The sequence below is a fragment of the Pomacea canaliculata genome, linkage group LG5, assembly GCF_003073045.1.
Source record: "Pomacea canaliculata isolate SZHN2017 linkage group LG5, ASM307304v1, whole genome shotgun sequence".
NCBI classification, from domain to species: Eukaryota; Metazoa; Mollusca; class Gastropoda; order Architaenioglossa; family Ampullariidae; genus Pomacea; species Pomacea canaliculata.
In genome coordinates, this window is record NC_037594.1 from 4689427 (window position 1) to 4711515 (window position 22089).

Below are 22089 nucleotides of genomic sequence, written 5' to 3' on the forward strand. Positions count from 1 at the left end.
TATGTAGGTCTGATGAAATCCTATGTAATTATTATATAGGTTGATGTGTTAAATTTAATTATTGTTAGCTGAACAATTTGTACTTACATTTATGTTTGAACATTACAATATCAAAAATAAACTCAAAACCACGCATAGAATAACATGGCAAACCTCTATGAGACTCTTGCAACATTTTAAAGTGCATGTGTCCTCAAAAGCCTGCACTACAAAGCTGTACCCATGACAGCATCTGTAGTCACGTGATTTCGATCACATGAACAAACAATATGGCGCCACCTCATAGTTCTCTCTTAGAGGATAAAGTCGATTACTATTCTCCACTGACGAGGGATTTTGTAGTTTATAAGCGACGATGGCTAATGGTATTCGTCGTTTGTGTTGTGAATGCTGCAAACTCTATGGTTAGTGTCTTATTAAAGTAACTATCGGTTCTTGTCCGCATTAATAATAATAAAAAGTCAACCACGGATGTGGAAAGAATGAATATATACAGTGATACCTCGGTTCTCGAAAATAATTCGTTCCGGGAGGACGGTCGAGAACCAAATTGTTCGAGAACCGAAGCAATGAAACCCATAGGAAATAATGGAAACTGGATTAATTCGTTCCAAGCCCCAGAAAATGCCTATTTACTGGCCTAATTTGTATATAATATGTAGAAAAACATGAGTCTCAACAAGAAATAAGAAATAAAAGTGTATTTATTAAAACAAAACAAAAATAAATAAAATGTACTGTACAGTACAGTACAGTAATTGTGTTCATTTACTGTACCTGTACCAAACTTTATGGCAGGAGAGAATGAATGTGGAGGGAGAGGGAAGGGGTGGTTATTGTTTTGAAGGGGAGTCCTCTTCAATAAAAACAGAGGGTAACTGCTCTTCGGTGTTTCTGTTCTCTGTATCTTTTGCTGAGGAGAATCAGAATCTTGCTCTGCAGTTGCTTGTCTGATTTCTTTACGGAAGAATTTGTCAATTGTTTGCTGTTTTTTTCTCCTCTGCACTCACACTGATGACGCAAGCAAGGCGCGCTGGCCCAATGAACGCCATTCGGCTCAACTCGGCTCATCTCGGACGTTCGGATGTTCGAGTTCCAAATATTTGTTCGGAGTCCAAGACAAAATTTTCTCGAATTTCCTGGTCGAATACCGATTTGGTCGAAAGTCAAGGCGTTCGAGAACCGAGGTATCACTGTATTGTATATCATGCGCCATGTGGACGTTGTTTCATTATTTATAAATAACGTCCGCATGGCATGATGTCCACTGCAAGAACTGAAGATGTTTTGTCTTTAAGTGACTCATTGTATTTGCTTGATCCACTCCTAAAAACACCGTCATTAGCGAAAACATTTATAATTACAGTAAATACTAAACCAACCAACTGTTTATCTTCGATCGTTCTATACATTTTTGCAGAATTTAAAAAAAAAGCTTTCGGGGTATGAGATTTAATAGTATATCTATATCTACAAATTGAGGAATATATTATATTTCACGAATCCAAGAAATGTGGTCAACCATTTTATTTTTAATTATCAGCTTCTCACCCTTGATATTGCCTGGAACATAATTATAGATAATGTGCTTGTCTACGTATGCATAAAGTGAGGCTGAGGCATTAAGTTAGTAAGGGCCTTTTGTAAGTATACTTATACTTATATGAATTAAATGTACTTTTCAAAGGCAAATTAAAAAAGCTTTTCACAATCAAAATGATGAAATAAACATCACTGCACCAACAGAAACAGTAGAAGAATTATTTCTTGCAGAGAACCAACAGGACTTTGCAATGTGTCAAATAATTAACCATAACAGTTCAGTTCAGTCACCTCAGATGTTTTGTGTATGTTTCATTGACTAATTGATTATCACTTATAAATTCTATTCCATTTTTGAATCACCATTGATTTTCTTTGAGAAGTTAAGTGCATGTGTACATGGAGCCATCAAGGTTTATTTTTCTTTATTTCAGATATGGATTTGTTTTTCTCCCATCACAAATATCACAACAAAATACTACCACATAACAGATATGCAAGTCAACTGGTTGTCACTGGTATACGTAGTATCTTCAATACCACTTGGCCTTGTGGCTGCATGGCTATTAGATACATTTGGCCTTCGAACCAGTGTAAGCATTGACTACTATGGTTTTTAGATGTTTATCAGTAAAATAATTTTACTTATATTTATAAAGATCTGGTATGTTTTACAAAATAATTATTATGTTGTGTGTATATATATATATAGTGATATATCAGTATTATGGGTTATTAAATCAGTTGATTGACCAGCTATTTTTTTTTTCTTATATAACATTTACATTTCTTCCTATTAATAATTAGATTGGCTGGAAATGTATCAGTTAATGTGTGGAAATTTTGTTTTTATGGGGAAGACCAATATTTACCACCAATGTCAAATTTATTTTGTTTAAAATGAGTTTAAAATGATGAAACCACATTTTTTTGTGTATTAGTGCATTGTGTTTTATCTCATTCGTCACTTCCTCTCCCTTTTCCAGATTATCTTGGCATCATGGCTAAACTTGACAGGAGCTTTGCTCAGGAGCATGACAACATTGAATATATTTCCTGAGAGTTCCTTGTATCCAGTTCTGCTTCTTGGCCAGTTCCTGGCTGCATGTGGTCAGCCTTTTATCATGTTTGTGCCAACCAAGCTGGCAGCTCTTTGGTTTCCTGACAGTCAGCGTGCCATTGCAAATACACTGGCTTCCATGGGTAACTCAGAGAGACAATCACACACTTTCTCTCCAACATAAACATATGCATGGACATTGGTTACAGCTAGTATGCATGCATACAGACACATGCAGGCTTTGACATATTCATCGTACATTCTCTTGCATGCACACATATACACACTCATATGCATGTTCACAATTTCTGTTTCCCTCTTTTTTTCTTTCTCTTTCTCTCCTTTGGAGTCTTTATTGTGGTATTCATTCAAAGTTGTCTATTTCAGCTAATCCTTTAGGCATTCTTATAGCCAACCTTCTTGCCCCTAAACTGGTTACGTTGCCTGCTGACATCCCAAAACTTGTGAGTACTTGTAAGCTTCTGAAGTTTCAGTCAATATTGTAGTTGTAGAGAAATACAAATTTTTCAGACGTAATACTGAATTTCTGGTGTTTAGCAAACAGTGCATCGGAATAAACTGGCAAACATGAAGCTGAAAACTGGAAAATATGCACACTTGTTCTGTTTATGTCTTCTTGTAGCTGTGGGTATGCACAGGAGCTGCTGGTGTTGGAACTGTACTAGCGACATTTGGGGTCTGCAGTAGTGTACCCCGTACTCCACCAACCACCAGTGCTGCTGAAGGGACAGAACCATTTTTCCTGGGTCTTAAAAAGGTGATACAAACCATACAAAAATTTGATGTATTTGAAGCAAAAATAAAAAAAATTAGACAAACAAAAAAGAAATGATGTAGAGTAAAATGTAATAATTTACAGAACTGAAAACTGGAGTACTTTTTCAGTATGAAACAGATACCGTGTAGTGTCCTATTTTGATACCTCTGAGCATAACCATGGTAACATTATTTTTTACCTGAATACAGCCCCTACATGGGCAAGCATGTTGACACATACACACATGGGTGTTATCTAAAGAGATTGAGAGAAGAACTCTGAAGCATTCTGGAAATCTAAAAATGTTTCATGTTTTTTTTTTCCAGCTGTGTAAGGTCAAGTCCTACTGGATACTGTTCATGGTTTTTGGAGCAGGTCTGGCACTCTTCACAGCATTTACAACATTCCTGGAGCAAATCCTTTGTCCTCGTGGCTACAGCAATGTATGTGAGAGTTGTCTGCATGACTACATTGTCATTTTTTTTCTCCAACTGCCATTCTTAGTCAGCAGACTTATGACACTCCCATAGAGAAAAGCTGAAAGTTTTCATAGCTTTTAATACCCCTGTGTGTTTATCTTTTCAGGATTTTGCTGGTCTCTGTGGGGCTTTACTGATTGCTTGTGGAATAGTTGGAGCAGGTGTAGCTGGTGCAATTGTGGACAAAACCAAACGTTTTGAGGAGGTAGCCAAGGGAGGCTATGTTGCAGCTGTCCTTGCTTGCATTGTTTTCACAGAGGTAACTTCTGTTGTTTAGTTTTTGGTGTAGGTCAGAAACAGCATTTACAGCTGTGCTGGTTGTGTGGAAATGTTTTCTCACCAGAAATATCAGATGCAGATTTTGCCTCAAATGTGATTGATATAAAAACAAAAGTTGTTGGGTTTAAAGATCCTATTATATCTTCTTTTTTGAAATTTCTTGAATAACGTATACCCTTGTGTCTGACTGCAGCTGCATCATCTTTTACGATCAGTGCACATCATTTAAGCAGCAGAGCAGATCCATTGGCTAGTAAGCTTTCTATTTCTGAGGTGAGAATAAATGCACTATGAACTTTCTTCCTATACTGCCTTAGAATCACAGATTTTATGACTTTTTTCCTAACAGATAAGCCGTTACAGAGATTTGGAAATTCCTATTGCTGTGTCAATAGGAGTTTTTGGATTTTTTGGCTTTGGTGCATATCCAGTATCCATGGAGATGGCTGTAGAAGTTACATATCCAGTAGCTGAAGCAACAAGTTCTGGGCTGCTGTATGTATCAGGGTAAGAATACTACTTTTTGAAAGATATATAAGTGCCTTTTCTGCATCTATGTTTCATTTTACTTATTACTGCCACTTTCTGCTATCTCATTATTGTGTCACCTTACATTTTCCTATCAGAAAGAGCAAAATATGTGGGGTCAGATGTTACTGTCAAGCAGAAAAGGTAAAGTGCTATAGCTTTTCATGTCAGTGTTTGAAACCTCTCTTATCATCTCAGTTAACGTTGATAGCATATATTTCCAAATCTTGAATTGTCTAGCAGTGTGAAAATATTATTGCATGTAGATTTTGAATTCTAGTTTTCTTATTTCATTATCTTTGTGTATGTGTGTGTGTAGTAGGGGTGGTGTAAAGAAGAACATTACTAAAAGCAAATAAAATGATTCCAGCAAAGCAATAAATATAGCATAGTATTTTTTTTAACTATAGCCCTATGCTCCTCAAAGGAGTAACAAGGAATAAACTAGACTAATTTTTGTTTAATTTTTATATACCATGTTTATTTTCATAGGATAAGAAAAACAATATACAATGATTTTTTAGCTGAAGTAGGGTACTTTTTAATGGGGACATTCATTTCTGCACATTGAAAATGCATTTACTAAAACATCTCTGCAGGCAGATTCAGAGTCTGGTGTATATGCTTGCTGCACAGATGTTAATTCAGCCATTATCACCTTTAGAGCAGAGTTTTGCCAGTGCATGCTATACTGATGGCAACTCCACATCTAACACACCACAAGATTGGACTGGTAATGCATTTTTTGCTACCTTTTACAGACCCAATTTGGAAGAAAATTAGAAGAAAAAAAAAGAAAATTTAAAGAACACTGTCTTACAGAAACTACTTCAACATATTAACTTGGAAAATGAGTGTTTAAAGTAACAAAAAAAAAAAAAAAGGATGTTTATAGTTTTGTTCACCTGTCCCCATGCCTGTTCATTATCAGTCTTTTCCCTACTTAATATGTTGATGTGTATCCAATAAAATATGAGGTGTATAAAATCTACCAGCATCAACATGAATGTGCATTTTCTCACTGTTTTCATGCATATACACTAAAAGGAAAAGGTACAGTCTTTAAAGACAAATATTTGAAATATTGTAGACTTCTCTCGGGAAATATTGTAAAGTATTATACCATTATTATTATTAAAGTTAATTTCTATAGTACTTTACACTACCATCAAAGGCAGTCTCAAAGTCCTTTACAAATAAAAATATTAAAAAATTAATAAATAAAAACACATAGACATTAATAATGAATGCTTATCTTAAAAAAAAAAAAAAAAAAAAAAAAAATTATTGCATGAAGTGTGGCCACTCATGTTAAATAACACCATCAGTACATATGCAGTCTGTATCCTTGCCATTGCATAAAATATTCAGTAAGTGAATAAATTTTTGCTTTAAAAAGTAGTTGATAGTACAATGTTTTTTATGGGAGCTCAACTGTCAGTCTTTGGTGGAGTGGCTTAACTTTTGCAGACAGAAATATGGTTCCATATTGACAACTATTGTTAGAGCATCACACTAACGGTTACAAACTAGAGATGCACAGTGTTAGCCTATCAGACCTGTGTTTACTGTACACGACACTTGCTGTAACAGCTCACCATCAAAACTTTCCATTATGCAGGTAGCACTCGTCTTTATGTACAACTAATACTGTTTTTCTTTTGTCTTCAGTACCAAATCTCTTCCTTAATGGAGTGATGGTGTTCTTTGTCGTCATTTTTCTGATATTCTTCCGTCCAGTCTACCATCGACTTCTAGCAGAAAGGATTGCTGAGGTTAATGACATTCTCAGAACTGTAGTGGAAACTGGTCCAGTTGAGAATAATGCTTGAACACTGCAGAATTAAGACACCATCAGCTGTGTTTTGATACATGAAGACAGCCATGTGAAGTTTCTAGCTATGAGATTTTCTTCTGCTTTGATCAAAACAGAACTGCAAGAAAAAAAGTAGGTATACCAGGTGATGATCTCTAGCTTACTAGCTCAAACTTCAAATATAGCTATTTTAGGAATTGATAGCAAGAACCTTTTAAGAGCATTTGATAAAAGAAATGCACAGTATAAAATAATATGCTGCATTTTTCATCCACTTTGACATATTTATTAGTCATGGATTTCAGCTACTGGTATCTCCATGTCACTTTTATCTGGTATTTCTACATTTGCCTCAAGTGAATATATTCCTCAAAATTTTTCACCATCACATTTTGAGGAATCTTTTCACCAAAATTGGATTATCTGAAGATTGTCAGACAAGAACTTCCTGAGGCAGTGTGAATGAGGCCAGCCTCAAGCAACCTCAGCTGCAAGATTTTGTGCCTCATAACACTTCACTGCTTCTTTCTGTTGTGGAAGTGGATATCATAGTGGTTCAAGCAAAAGAATCCAAATTCAAAGGTGAAGACTCGTTGCCCGTGTAATGAAGCATACTTCTCCGGGTAACCAACCTGTGGAATGGATACTTGGCTTTATAGATGGTTGTGGAAGGTGAAGCAGCAAGGAAATGCAGCCTTCACAAAAGCTGACCGTAAAGTTCAAGAGTAGTTTCTGAAACTTCACTCCCTGGAGACCGGTAGGTCATAGGACTACATATTCCATACCTTACCTGTGTTTTCTTTTCAGTTCACCCTTTATGCTGTTCTTTCTTAGCCTTGTCTCTACTTTTCAACCTGTTCATCTTGGACTTCATATTTACTTCTTGTTCTAAATAGATTTAGTTTTTGTGGTGGCATCCAGAGTCTAAAAGTGCAAAAAATTAATCAAAAATAATTTATTTAAAGATGCACATCCAATAATCAGAACATATAAACTGGTTTCATTCACAACATACAACCTGTTGAAAATAGATGCAGGCCTACTGGACGAGGTACAGCTATAGATCTGCTTATTAGGCATGCCTTTCCTTGATTTCTTATTTGATGAAGTATGCATTTTTCCCTTGTTATTACTGTAGAGCAGTAAAAAAAAAAAAAAACAAACAGCAAAAGCCAAAGAAACCTGTTCCCTAACACTCTGTTTTTTCTAAACTTCTTTTCCCGATTTATTTTTAATAATTTACCAGTAACTACCAAATCACTGTATTTGAAAGACTGCAAGTGCAGGTGCATGCATATTAAAGGGAGTAAATGTTTATAACTGCTGACACTGTGCATTGAAATAATGATCCTTTATGCAATTCATGTTATTTTTTAACACGTTTTTACAAACTTCCATTTTATGAGCGCAGTATACTTCATGTGTTTTGCATTAAATTGCAATGGATTTCACATTATACAATTTGCTTTCTTATGGCAGTGATGAAAAGGATTTTAAAGAAATTTTAATGGATTTCATTTGTAAAGTGTAAATATGGGGTAATATTGTGTACAGAGATTTTTTCCTAAGACCTAGGCAATGTTTGAAATCAATATAATGAAAGTTCTGTTATTAATATGTTGATTTCCGTGCATGATGAGGACTGTCACCTGCTGAAAAGCAGTAAACAAGAAGTAACTGTGTAAACCTCTCAGAAACCATGTCAAAGCCACAAATTAACTTACTCTGGTTTTTGGAAGACATTATAGATATTGCTTGCCTTTCATACATCACTATGAGCAACAGGATCCAGCTTTAGGAAAAAATTCAGCTGATTGTAATGATTGTCACCTTTCATCTTTTGCCATCATTGGAGGGATGCCTTCTTCTTCCTTCTGTGGGTGTATGTGAGGTGGAGGCTGAGTGGGAGTGGGAGGTTGCAAATAACATACAGTTAACATAACATGAACCAGTTCCAAGAATCAATAACAGTAACCATAACAGTAGAGTTTATGAAGGGATTTACACTTTGTGAAAGAGAAACAAACCTATAAAAATATAAACATGACCTACATATTTTGATATTTGTATTCATGGAAATCAGTTTGTTGTGCAGTGAGAAGTGATATTAATGGCATTTTCATTTTTAAATAAATTCATTTGTTACTGTGCTGCTTTCAAATATAAAATATGAGGTAAATGAACGCAAGCTTTTGAATATGGGCAACTTGTTTTGCTTCATTGGTCAAATATTACTTAAAGGCAGCCCTGTGTTCCTTGAAGTGTAACAAGAAATAAATTAGATCAGCAGTTAAACATGATAACAAGGAATAAAAACACTGTGTAAAAGAAGATCTTGTTTAACATGCATTTTAATTTTGCCGCTTTTCTGCGCCATTCCTTATGCAGTAATCCAAATGCTATCACAAATGCAATTTCATGTTCTCCTACCATTTGTTCTCACACACACCCTTGTGCTCCCATTACAGATACAGCATACTATATTTACATAGGAATCCTAAAAAAAAACTCCTTTGAGAAAATCAACAATTGTATCCAACAGTTTGTTAAATGAGCGGAAGAATGAGTCAGCCACACTTTATAACTTGTGTCTTGCCAGAAAAAGGGTAACATATTTCACCAAGTGAGTCATAAGTAGCTAAGACCAGTTGCATCAATGACTAAGCCTGAGGTATACTTTACAACTGCCTTTGAAAGACCAAGTTTCACTCTCACCACAAAACAAGCACAAGTTTCTTTCATTTGCAGCTGTGACCTTAAAGTATATCAATATTTCACAGCAGCCAAGCACACATGCATTTCTACAGCAGGTATGTATGTGTGCAAACATATATATATATGAAACTGTAAATAAAAATGTATTACCTTTAGTGGGTACAATGATGGCATCACATGTCTAAATCTGTCTATGTAAGATCAATTTTTATAAGGTCATGCATCCTTGATGTATAAGTAGATTCCTGCTACATAACTTACCTCAAGAACTATGTTTATTCTGCAATACAGCTCTCTCAGATGAGATACCAGTATTTTTAATCCAATCATCATGCTCTGTTACCTTCAATAAGTAACTTGCTACACCAACAAAAAAAAACAAAACAAAACCAACTTTGTATCAACGTATACATTTCATGATTTTTACAGATGGACATATTTGAATGACGGTTAGTGAATTAAGATAATGTGATCTTAGTGTACACTATGTTTAGTTTTTAATTTCTTATTGCTTAAACTTATTCTTTAAAAAAAAATAAATAAATGCAGTTATTTAAAATAATTGAAGTGAGGATGTTCCTGTTCATTTTAGTCTGGTGCTAGATATTAGATGTATATATGATACAAAATTTGAACCTTTATCCCCTCTCCTGATTTGTTAAAAAAAAATTGTGAGGGGATGACGAATGAGGGAAAGGAGAAAAAAATTTTTTCTGCCAAGATGCTAGTTTAAATGTGTTCACTTTAATCTACAAACCTAGGTTCTAAGATAAAACCAGTGTTAAGCCACTTCAGGCTTGTAAATATAGATGTGAAAGACATTCTGGGGGTTTAAAAAAATTACTTTTTCAAGGACGCTGTGAGTTCTCAAGGCAATGCAAATGGTTAAATGTTTTGCTGTTCGCATGCCAAATATTTTAGATCTTCTGCCATTATCAATGTAAAAAAGCAACAAGGAACACAAATAAAGGTGGTGGTGGTGGAAGGGATTGGTATTTTATGCCAAGCCAGCAACTAAGTCTATATCATGACAAAGCAGCCAGCCCTGAAAACAGATGCCACATGCAGAGAAAGAACAGCATGCCCAAAATGAGATCTGAACCCACGGCAGCCAACCTTCACTGTATTGGTAGCAGGCACCAGACCACCCTCACACTTGAAAGGATGGAAGGAGGGAACCCAAGAACATAAAAAGCTAGCTACAATATGACAGGCAAATTATCATATTCTTTGATATGAAGGTGTTACCAGAAGCAACTACTGATTCTTTGTTGAGATGCTTTTACAAGAATTTTCCAAGGACAATCCTTACTTATGCTTGTTCCTGAATAAAGTTCCTGGGGAAAGCAGGGATGGGGGGTGGGTGGGTAATTAATTATCTCCACCCTGCTGATCTAGCTTTTCACTGGCATCCCACTCCTAGCAATAGCCAAAGATTCTACAAAAATATTGGAAAGTGGTTGCTACAGATGCACATTTTACTCCTCCAAAACACCCACTCAAGAAAAAGCACTGCATTGAATAGAAAGTTCCATTGGCAATCGTCCAGAGATAGTCTCCTTTGATACACTATAGTACTTCAGCTAACACATGATGTCTTGATTCAAAACTATTATTATGGTCAATAATAAAAGATAGCCTCCATACTCTTATATATACCTTCTATTTTTTCAATAATAAATATACAAAAATCAGCTTTTCTCATCCATAAAATGCAAGTTTTCAAACTCTTATTTAAAATTTGTCTTTTAAACATGCTCTAAATAAATTGTCCAACTGCAGAAAAAGTAACTAAAAATATACATGTACTAATATTATAGTGATCCCTGATATCAAGAAACTGCTTTGTCATGATTTCATATAAAACAATGTCACTAATATTTGATAAAAAGTAATTAATATGCTCTACCGTCATGTCTTTTTTTCTTATGTGCTATATGGATATTTTTATGAGATAGGAAACACTGAAAAGTAAAGCTTCCTATTTTTCATAAGAGCTCTTCTTATTTAGGAAACAATTCATATCTTGTTATATGGGAATTTTCGATAACTAAAAAAATAAAATCACTGATTTTTAAAAAGTTAACGATATCATTTCAATTCAAATCAATAAACAGCAAAAACTGCTTTATATGAACAACTTAGATGCTCTTCCCAGTACCCCTTCTTCCTAAAAGTTGAGAAGAATATTCAATAACCTCTTTATGGAAATCCCCAGTCATGCCAGAACAGACTGAGAGCTAATCATTACTTATGTCTGCTAGCATGAAAGGGAGTCTACAAATTTATAGATTTGTGCCTAGGGTCGGACACCAATGATACTCGGGAAGACTGCTCAAACTTCTTTGGTCTTTTACCATGAACAACTTTCAAGATTGTTGGTACTCAATTACTGTATGTATGCAGCAAAAGCATGCCTTCAAGTCAACATCAGGAATGACTAGGATTTGAAACCCCCCTTCACCAATTCATCTTTCACATGCACAAAGTAATTCTCAAAGAAATTAAAAACAAATCAAGCAGAATTACCCCACACACACACCGAAACAAAAAACAAAAAAAAAAACCCAAGCCCTATACAATATCAAACAACTTTGAACATTTTACCTTCTAGAAATATTCTGATTCTTGTTTGCTCTTTTAATATTTTACCTACTGTATGACATGCTTTTCGACATGAAAGTTGTAAATTAGAACTTAACTAGCTGAAGGCACAGCTTCAGACTACACAGATATTTCAAAGGGCAGAATAGCAAAGCTCTGATTCTTGTTTGCTCTTTTAACATTTTACCTACTGTATGACATGCTTTTCGACATGAAAGTTGTAAATTAGAACTTAACTAGCTGAAGGCACAGCTTCAGACTACACAGATATTTCAAAGGGCAGAATAGCAAAGCATAAAGATGCAATTTGTTCATATGCATCCTGTACTTCACCCATCATTTGGGCAATGAGGAGCTATGGACGGATGAGTAAATGACTTTATCACTTCTTGTTCCTAATCGCCCTCAGTGGAGCAAAGGGCCACAAAGACTTTATCACTAAGCACTACCATTAGAGTGAAAAAATAATAATTTTTGCACTGCATGCACTATCATCATCCAGCTGATGAGACAGAGAATTAAAGAAACAAACATCAGGATAGTTGATCATGGGCAGAAAACAAGACTACAAGACTAGGTGGTTTTGATGCCTGACTAACAAGCACACATGTATAACTATAAAATCTCTCATCCTACAGTAACAAGACATGCACATTTCATTGCACTTGTTACGATCCTCAGACAGCTAGCAACTGATTCCTTCATTTCATTAGAAGAGACAACACAACAATACTTTTAAAAAAATGAACACATTCAAGAAGGTCTAGCCTGCCTTATATTAGCTTACAATGCTTAGCTGAAAAAGGATGAAATTTGATTTTGAGTGCTTTTGTGTCTTAACATGAAATGTGTAAAGTACACCACAAAGTTCAGATTTATGAGCAGGCAAAAAGTTCAGTGGCAGATGGGGAAATACTCTCCTTCATAAAAAGCATCTTGCAGATGGGTGTGACAATATGTATGGTAACCAACAACTTTTTTCATTCCTAGAAAACGTGCTATGATTAAGGGGAACTTATATTTCAGTGAATGGTTTCATCATCTTGTCCATCTACACTATAAATGTAAAGTAAACAAGTAATCTACCACCAAACCCTTATTATGATCTCTGCACTATAGTGACAGCAAGGCCCAGGCAATGGAACAACAACAACAAAACTAAAAATAAAAACTCCTACAAAGTAAGCTACCAAGGGATGATTTTTCTTCTAAAAAAGAAATATCAACAAAACAAGGAATTTCTGGTTGGCTGTATTTAAGATGAAAAAAAAGCAAGTCTACTGTTATACTTTCTCTTAAGAATATTGTTGCTGACATGAGCAGGGCAAACAGATGCTATAACCATTATGCTGACATTTTATCAAGATAAGAAAGCACCAAAGCATCACATCTGACACACAACTGGGCAAGTTTCCCTTTTGACAAGCATGCAAGAACAAAATGCTGAGAATAATTAACAGCTGGTGATCTGTTAAGACCATATCATCACTTGTACCAGTAGTCTAAAGGTCAATAGAAAGATAAGTAAATCACTCAAAGAAATATACTGTCCTTTGCTGGAGGGCTCTTGTGGTATTTAAAAATCAACCACAGTACCAGAGCACAAAACCTCCTGTCATGAATGTAAAATATATATCCAACACTATCACTATCCCAGTATCAGAACGTTCTACAACTTCAGTAAAGGGGAGACCTTGATCATAATCCCCTCCCCAACCTCTAAAACATCAAGACATCCACCATTAAAAATCTGTATTTTATCTTCTGAAGACTTGTTTGCCATGCTGAGACTGGAAATCTAATGCTAAATGTGTTGATGGAAAGTGCACACAAACAAGCACACTTGTGACAACACTTTGAACATCTGGGTCTTGCACATGGAAACTGGTTTGGACACAAGCACAAAGTCTAATGACATGGAAGAAATTACCATTGACCTAACGTGGACAGGAATTACTAAGTGGCTGCTTTACAAGCAATTCATAAACTGTGTAGAATGAATCATGTAAAATGTAAATTATCTATCCCCAACTCTTTTACAATGGCTGCAGAACTTCCTTTTCCACAAAAAATGGAACTTCTTTTTATCACATTCCCCAGATTAAAAGATCCAGCAGAGATCACCAACATGATAAGATAGTATGACTGACAACCCCTGAAGGAGAGTTTTGTTGAAAAAAAATATTCCACAAGATAATCATCCCTGATTAGGATCCGTTAAGATCAGTTACTATTCTTGAACTTCTGCCAGTTACTGGCCTTCACTGCAATCTAAAAAGCACTTAAGAAATTGTTTAGCCCTCCCAAACTTTTGCTCCAGCTTGACTGGTCTGATAATGTTTGCTTCCCTTTGCACAAACAGCCTAGTTGTAGGACATAATATTTTATTGTCAAGGTCTTTGCTAAAAATAACAAAGTATATGATTCACATGAAGGCTGAACAGGCTATTAAGTGCACAATAACAATTCGTGTTAGAGTTTGCTTAAAAGCATTAACAATGCAGTGAGCATTTCCACATCAAAACTTCAAATGCTACATAGTCTCTACATAAAGTTCAATAGTAGAGAGAGGAAAAAGGTGTTTTCTGAAAATATGCTAACAAAAGTGATCTTATGTAGGTCTCCCAAAACTGTCACCATTTCCAGCATGATACAGCACGTTCAGTTAATCACTGAAATAATTACCAGTTCCGCTTCTGTTTATGCTTACCTACTTTTTCGTTTACCCAAGATAAAGATTTACATTTTTTTTTAATTGCAGATGTTTGGCAATTTACTCTTTGTCAGCAACAGGGACCCTAAGAGTCATCAGACGTGGATGATGAATCTCAGTTAAAAAGCACTAAGGAGACAGTTCGATTTTGGCTGTAAAATTACAGTTGGAAGGGGACTGAGCAAGCCAGGAAGGAAAGGAGTAACTGACTGTACAGAAACACACATAATTCTGGTTTCCTAAAAGAGTCAGTAAAAGGTGGCTGGAGAACAAGGAGTTTGAAAGTTCTTAACTGACTCTATGTAACATTAGCATGGCTAGTGCTAGTGCTGACTAGCTAATAAAATAATAGGACCATACTAGTTGTAGTATCTGATTGTATTTTAAGTATAACAAAATTATAGGGCCAAACTAGTAATAGAAATATTGGACTTTATTCTAATTATGCTACTAAATTATAGGGTCTAACTAGTAATATAACTATTTGACAGTATTCTAAGAATACTAAGCTTAGATGTAAGGTGTAAATGACACAAACATCACAAAAGTTAGAACTCTTTTTTAGTGCAATTATTCTTCATTTCCTAGGCTGTGACAAAGGGAAGCACTTATCATCATCACCAATAATGTCAGAAGTCTAACCAAAACCAGACATGAATAGATGCATATTTCATAAGCACACAGCTAAAAATTTCAACTATTGGTTTCATCTTTAAGCTGAAGTTTAGCTCATTCAATCACACTCGAATGTAAGGAGTTTACAATCTCTTTTCTAAAATGTAATGGTATTTGCATATTTAAAATTTAAGATTATATTATCATTTTCCTTAATACTTCAGATCTCTCCCTTTCTTGAAAAGATGGCAGCATCCTTTTCAGCCCCCCACCCACACCTTTAAGGTCTTTACCTCCTGCACCAAACTTCAGTGTAAGAAGCACATCTTATGTAATAAAGAAATAAATTGTCAATGATCACATGAATGTCGAGACTAAGTCAATGTCTTTAAAATCAAGATCTTGAGAATTCAAAGATTGTGTAGCAACAAGGGCTTCTTTCACAGCAACAATATACTGACCTTGTTTCCTCTTATTGAAACGCAACCTAAACTCTTCCCGAAATGGACGCAAATTTGTAGACTTTATGTCTGTCCTTTTTATGTTCCCCAAGAAAGACACATGAACCACATGGGTCAAATGTTTATCGTGGTCATTTTGAGTGGCTACTATGGATAGGATTCGACATGGCCACCAAGATAAAGTTTGGTCTTTTCCCCACACTATATCTCCAATATGAAATTCACGTCCCTCACTGTTGCAACATTTGGTCACACTCTGTGCTTGAATCTTTAATGAATGCCCATGGTCTTGGTCACTGTGTGTAACTTGGTGACTGCTGCTTTTTGAGTTTGGCAGGTAGTCTACCACAGAGTCACTGTCAGAATCATTTTCAGAGTTGCTAATGTTACTACTGTATTGACTCTTACCTTGAGAAAGAGTAGGTAATGTGTGACCTTGAGGTAAAACTGCACTACTCTGACCTTGAAAAACTGTCGACGAACTCTGACCCTGCTGAATACTAACATGTCTATGATCACGACTTTGAAACATCACAGCACTATCATGATGGCTTGGAACACTACCAGAACCACTCAAAGGATCCACACTGGCTGCCCCTGCGAAAGGCAGCTGCAGCACTAGGGGAAGCTTGCCTTGTATCCGTGGCACAGAGCTACTTTGGACATGTGTGGCTGGACTACCATGTGTTATGAACACGTTGGAGGCAGTAACATTTGCACCGACTGATTTTGAAAAACTGGGAACTGACACAGAGGTACGTTTCTTCTCCTTCTCGTAGGTCACTGATGAAGGGCTGTTGTCATGCTGCACTTTAAGTCCTGCAGCTGGACTTTTCACCATCTGGTAGTTGGACAAAAGGCTACCATCACTATGCACTGGATACCTAGAAACTGAGCTGCCTGGAGTCTGGTAGTGTACAGTTGTGCTGCCTTCACTTTGCTGAATGGTGAAGCCCGACAACAAACTACTGCTTCCCTGAACTTTAAACCTAGTGGCTGTGGGATCGTTCTCGTTCTGAACTATGAATCTGGGCACATTGCTTTTATCACCAAGGGACTGACTGTGCTGTGCCACTGAGCTCTGAACACTATCATCCACTGAAGATGGGTAGAGCACTGCAGTTGAGCTATTGTCAGCTGAGGCTTGGGCTCTAAGCAGTGTGCTGACTGTGGCATCTGTGGCATGCACCTGGAAGCCAGATATGCTGTTGTCAGCCTGAGGCTGGAACCGGACTGCTGACCTGCCATCCACTTTACTCTGATATTTGATAGCAGACAGGGCACTACTGTCACTCTGAGGGACAAAGCTACCACTTCCTGTTGCTGTATCACCGGCACTAGCAAGGTACCGGATGGCAGAACCGTCACCATGATATCGAGAAACTATGGATGGTTGTGTAGTCGACCTCTGAACAGAACCTCCAGCTCCATCTACAACAGCTTGGTATCTGGGATTTCCAGAATTTTCTGACACACTATGATATCGTCGTTGAGGGCTGTTTTGGTATCGCCGATTTGGGCTGCCTTGATGACGAGAAATATTATACTGGAAAATGGGAACCGGACTTTTCTGTATGATTGGGGTGGGGCTATTCTGTATGCGTGGGGCACTACTAGTCTGAAAAACACTTCCAGAGCTACTAGAAAAAGCAGGGGCTGGGTTGTTTGAGAAAATGCTAGAACCAGGACTGTTTGGAAACACAGAAGATGGACCATTCTGATACACATGGGAACTGTTCTGATACAAAGATGCTGAGCCACTTGAGATCAAAGGAGCAGGACTATTAGGAAAATATGCAGAAATGCCAGACACATGTGATGGCTCTGCCTGGGCCAAAGCACCCCCCTGATGCCAAGTATACACTAGCCGCGCATTCTTTGTCACAGGCAGGTGATAAGCAGGCTGACTTGCATCAAGGTCATCGTGACTACCTTCATCTTCATCTGGTGTGAGGTCTTCAAATACCCCATGTCCATAAGGTAGAGACACTTTCTTTGCTTCATCTTCAGATTCAACAGAGCTGTTTTCATCATCTGCTTTTCCCCAAGACTCTTTCTCTGCTGATAGACTACCTTCTACTTTCTCTGGTGAGCTTCCAAGTTTCAAAGGCTTAATCTCAATCTCGTCTGGTGAATCATCAGTCTGAAATGGAGGTGCTTCAATCTTGGCTGGTGACCCTTCTGACTCAAATGACAACCCATCAGCTTTGCCTGGTGATGACCAAATTTGTATTGTTTTAGTGTCTACTTTGGACGAATAGGCATCATTGAAGGAAGCTTTTGCCTTCCCCACTTTATCTTTTGTGTGTTCAAAACTATTTGTTTCACTATGGTCAGATACACCGCATATAGAAGGAGGACTGGACATATCATCTAATCGAAGAGGATCCTTGTCAAAGATAATCTGATCAGCAGAAATTGTGGTCTGCTCATCTTCTGCCTTAGATATGTCATCCACAAAGTCATCTTCAATGTTCATTGACTGTTTCACTGAAATGTCACTTTTGCGAAAATCCATGCCTTTGTCACTTTCTCCAACATTGTCTGACACCAATGAATACTTTGTAATAATGGTAGGAAACTTACATGCTGATGCTTCCAGATTGTAATTTTCATCTCCATTGTTTGCATGCCGATGTTTATGTTTTCTTTTGTGCTTTCTGTGATGCACAGAAATTTTTATTCCTGGCACTGGTGGATCAGATGATATATTATCCTCTAAACTGCGATATCTCTGCTTATCTCTAGATCTTTTAGAAGCTTTCTTTATTTTCTTTAAAGGGAGAGGTGGTTCTGGATTGTGCATCGGAGATTCTTCGGCAGTGCTATGGTCTTCTGGGCTTTTCATCTCTGTGCCTGGTAGACGTGGAGGAATCTTCAAAACAGCTCCATCTCCATAAGAAATCTTGATGGCAGGTGAAGGCTTGGGAATATTCACTATCTGAAGAGTGGGAGGCCTTTCAGTTCTTTCTTCTGCTGAAAGATTCTGGACCAAAGACTTTTCCAGCTTTATAACTGGTTGTTTGTTGTACTGACTTAATGTGCTGCTGCTACCATCTATTCCAGCAGATCGTTCAACCACAACACGCAATCCAAACTCACTATCTTGCTTTAAGACACTCATGCTTTCAGCAGCCTTACCATATATGTCTACATCTTTATTGGAATGTCTTTGACTCTGGCTTCTCTCTGCCTGATCTCGATGATCACTTCGCTTTGCAGAACTGTCTACAAGCTTTAATTTTTGACTTGATTCTGGACTAGTTTTTCGCTTTGCTGTTGATCTCACCTCTCGTTTAGGCCGAATGTTTTCCAGCAAAACTTTAGGGCTTTCAACTGAGTTTCGTCGATTCCTTAATCCTGACCGTAATGCAGGTCCTGCAGATGCATTTGTCTCTTGATTTTTGTTAGCATTTGCCGCTCTGAAACGCGTATTATGGTAAATCATTTCTCCCTGATTCTCGCCCTCTGGTTTTAAGTTTTTATGAGGGGATTTAGGTTTGCTGTCATGAATCATATTTTTACACTTTGAGCACAGAGTTTGGCGGGGTCTAAGACGAATGTTGCGCACAGTTTTGCTTCGAGAAGACCTGATACTAATAATCTGAGTAGTGGGCAGAGGTTGTTCGTTGTACTTGGCTGGGTCGTTGTTGTAAGAGTACCTGCGAACGAGTGTAGCACCTCTATAATCCACACCCACATCATGGTCATGAGAATTAACACTGTTTTCGCCGCTTGTTACTTCTCCATCACCAGATTTTTGCGAGTCTTGATGAAAGCACAATCCAGGTGGAAGATGTCTGAAACATAATACATAACTGCACTGCTCTAAATACTCACGATGAACGTTGATATCACGTCTTTCGTAAAGGTACACATGAAAACATAGGAGAAAAACATCTGGAATTCCCTCGAGTTCAACTTATTTTAGAGCGAAAATACAGCTTACCTTTGGCTTGAATCCAATAAAATCCCACGAAATTCTTTAGTTTTATATTTCAGGGAAACAACGATCACATCTTCTAAGGCTTGTTCAACTGTACAAGATAATTTCATTCCTTTTGAAATGGTTAGGTGCATTCGTGGAAGATCCGCCATTTTCCATTTACAGCTTCCACATTGATGTAGTTGTAGCAGTACGCATGCGCAGCAAAAACTACCTTTGGTAGCTTTTTGCACACTTTTCGGGGCATTCTAAGCCTAATTCTCTAGTATAGTATACGCATAAGTAATCTCTATGAAATGGTTTCATCTTGGAAGTGTCTACCTTTCTAAATCATAAGCTTTTTCAAGGAAATAAGGTGCAAAACTTTCATTAAGGGACACAACTCTTACATTCGCTCTCCTCCCCCATGCAGATTCCGCTAATGTTTTCGTCGATTTGTACTTGCAAATATTTTTCTCCACTGACAACAGGTCACTTAAAAGCATGGTAGTTTTTTAAAAGTACATTTACAAACTTAAACACGAGCGTTTGATTAGCCATGGTAATTCTGACAAGTGTTTTGAGGTCATACACGAGCGACATTTTCACACTCAAATTTTGCAACATCGATGTGTACTCAAAATAGAACTTAAATTCTAGCAGTCTTATGTATTTGCGATTTTGACGTGTGGACAAGATTTGATATACTGGAAGTATTTAAGCACGAATATCATGTCCATAACCAGTACACAACGGTATGTTTACTAAGGAATCTCAACTTTAAGATTAACGCTAATTCGGATTTTGGTATCCCTGGTAACAACAGCTACTCATACTTGTGTAAGGAAATAAAAGAAAAAATCGCTTCTACTGTCCAATTTCGAAAGGAAATTACGGAACAGTTTTATTTTAAAGAGCGTGTGCATTAAAAGAAAAAAATCGATTATTAACAGAGACACATATATATTCATGCTCACTCTTGCATGCGTAGTACGCACGCGGAATTTTATTTTAACGTTTGTGTGTTATGACTAGATGCATCATCGTCAATCAACATTATATATCTCGTTCAAAATTAATTAAACTTGTTATTGTTGGCTGAATGGCTATACCAGTAGTGTCGAGCCAGCAGCCAGACCTGAACCATGCACGCACCATACAACTGCATGGTTTGCAGCTGAACGTCGTGTCCCTTTTGTACCATCTACCATGATTTCAAGTTGTCACAACTCATATCATGTCGATCTCCCTATCTCCATTGCTCAGAGGAAGGAAGCTTCAAAAGCAAATAATCAGACTCAGACCTTAATTGCTGATACGCTCCCCCGATGCTCTGTGGGTGAATAACGATGAGTAAAAATAGTATGAATCTTTATAGGTGGTAAGGAATAGGTTCCTTTTTGATATGCATGGCAGCATGAGAAGATGGTGACTTCTGAACATCTAAGAGGTCCGTGGAGTTTTACATTTTGCGTTGTGGACTAGTGAAAGGGAAATTTGAAAATGGTTTGTTATACCACCAAGGCACTTTTTTCTTAGGGAAATCAAGTGGTAAGGTTGGGGGATATCCTCTGCGATATATATATACTGATAGTTGTTTAAAATGAACTCCGCAGAGTTTTGAATTTCTTGCTTATCAGCTAAATAGACATCCCTTTTTTTAAAAAATTATTCATGCTGGAATGAAGTATAAAATTTATGTGCCTAAAATATTGCAGTAAAAAATATATTTTGTGTGGTAATTAAGTCGTACCATGCAGCTACTGGTTTTTCATTTCCCTTAATGGGTGTGCTGGAAACATTGAAAAATACTTCCTTGACTTTGTGGATGGCTGATTATTGCCTACGCAAATTTTACTTCATCATCTACTTTTGGGTGTTTCCTAGTCAAATATGGCTGTCTTAAGAATCTTGAGCATATGCAGGTATCCCAAGAGGGTTTTATGATCATAATCGTCTTGATAGATGGTAGATCAGAAAATATGTTTTCATCCCATTTGTACTGTTCTGGTTTTTCTTCACCTTTGCAATTGACAGTTTTCACAAAATTATTTCTGATGACCAAGTTCATTGCATAAATACCAATTTTTCCACTCAAGGTCTGAAGTGAAATGTGCCATGACTATCACCATTGATTATGCAGTCAAAGATCTATATTCAGTAGAACTTGCTAAATATATGGTGTCACTTTGTTTTTCTTCATGTAATGCGTAGATGGTGTATATATTTAAAAGAGAGAGGTTGGGGTGAGAAACTTGAGGTTGTGTAAAAAGAGAATGCCAAGTGATATCTTTGCACCTGATGTGCTACATTTTTAGATTTGTAAGTCTCATATTCAAGTACAAATTATGTTATTAAATGTCCTATATAGTATTCAGATTAACTTAATACAAATTTAAAATATTTATTCAAGTATTTTGATGTTGATAGTCATGCTTAAAGGTCTAGTATAGTGCAGATTCTAATGACTGGGTGAAGCTCTGATTCTATTTCCCCAAATCTAGGCAAATACCCTTCTCTCCATTCACCAGATATACATGTCTACAAACATCATGCACAGAAAGGGGTCAACAA

The 22089-nt window shown here is 36.8% G+C and overlaps 2 protein-coding genes across 2 annotated transcripts; one reads left to right on the forward strand and one right to left on the reverse strand.

Annotated features, from left to right (window-relative positions):
- The first annotated feature begins 255 nt into the window (after positions 1–255).
- Positions 256–9574, forward strand: LOC112563903 (solute carrier family 49 member A3-like). Its single transcript, XM_025238370.1, has 10 exons — positions 256–404; positions 1977–2135; positions 2529–2745; positions 2990–3066; positions 3246–3380; positions 3707–3823; positions 3966–4118; positions 4488–4645; positions 5266–5399; positions 6338–9574. Exons 1-10 carry the CDS (start codon positions 270–272, stop codon positions 6496–6498), a joined length of 1446 nt encoding a protein of 481 aa, XP_025094155.1. The 5' UTR covers positions 256–269; the 3' UTR covers positions 6499–9574.
- LOC112563901 lies at positions 7403–20356 on the reverse strand. Its single transcript, XM_025238369.1, has 2 exons — positions 19540–20356; positions 7403–19390 (listed from the first exon to the last, which is right to left on the reverse strand). The coding sequence occupies exons 1-2, from the start codon at positions 19686–19688 to the stop codon at positions 15487–15489; spliced, it is 4053 nt and encodes a 1350-aa protein (XP_025094154.1). The 5' UTR covers positions 19689–20356; the 3' UTR covers positions 7403–15486.
- Positions 20357–22089: the final 1733 nt, after the last annotated feature.

What these genes read in the sequence shown, in the direction of transcription:
- LOC112563903 (XM_025238370.1), top strand. Translation starts at nt 270, where the DNA reads ATGGCGCCACCTCATAGTTCTCTCTTAGAGGATAAAGTCGATTACTAT. An exon ending in CATTTGGCCTTCGAACCAGT is followed by an intron (nt 2,136 to 2,528) that starts GTAAGCATTGAC and finishes TCCCTTTTCCAG; the next exon opens with ATTATCTTGGCATCATGGCT. An exon ending in GTCCTCGTGGCTACAGCAAT is followed by an intron (nt 3,824 to 3,965) that starts GTATGTGAGAGT and finishes TTATCTTTTCAG; the next exon opens with GATTTTGCTGGTCTCTGTGG.
- LOC112563901 (XM_025238369.1), bottom strand. Translation starts at nt 19,688, where the DNA reads ATGGCGGATCTTCCACGAATGCACCTAACCATTTCAAAAGGAATGAAA. An exon ending in TTATTGGATTCAAGCCAAAG is followed by an intron (nt 19,391 to 19,539) that starts GTAAGCTGTATT and finishes ATTATGTTTCAG; the next exon opens with ACATCTTCCACCTGGATTGT.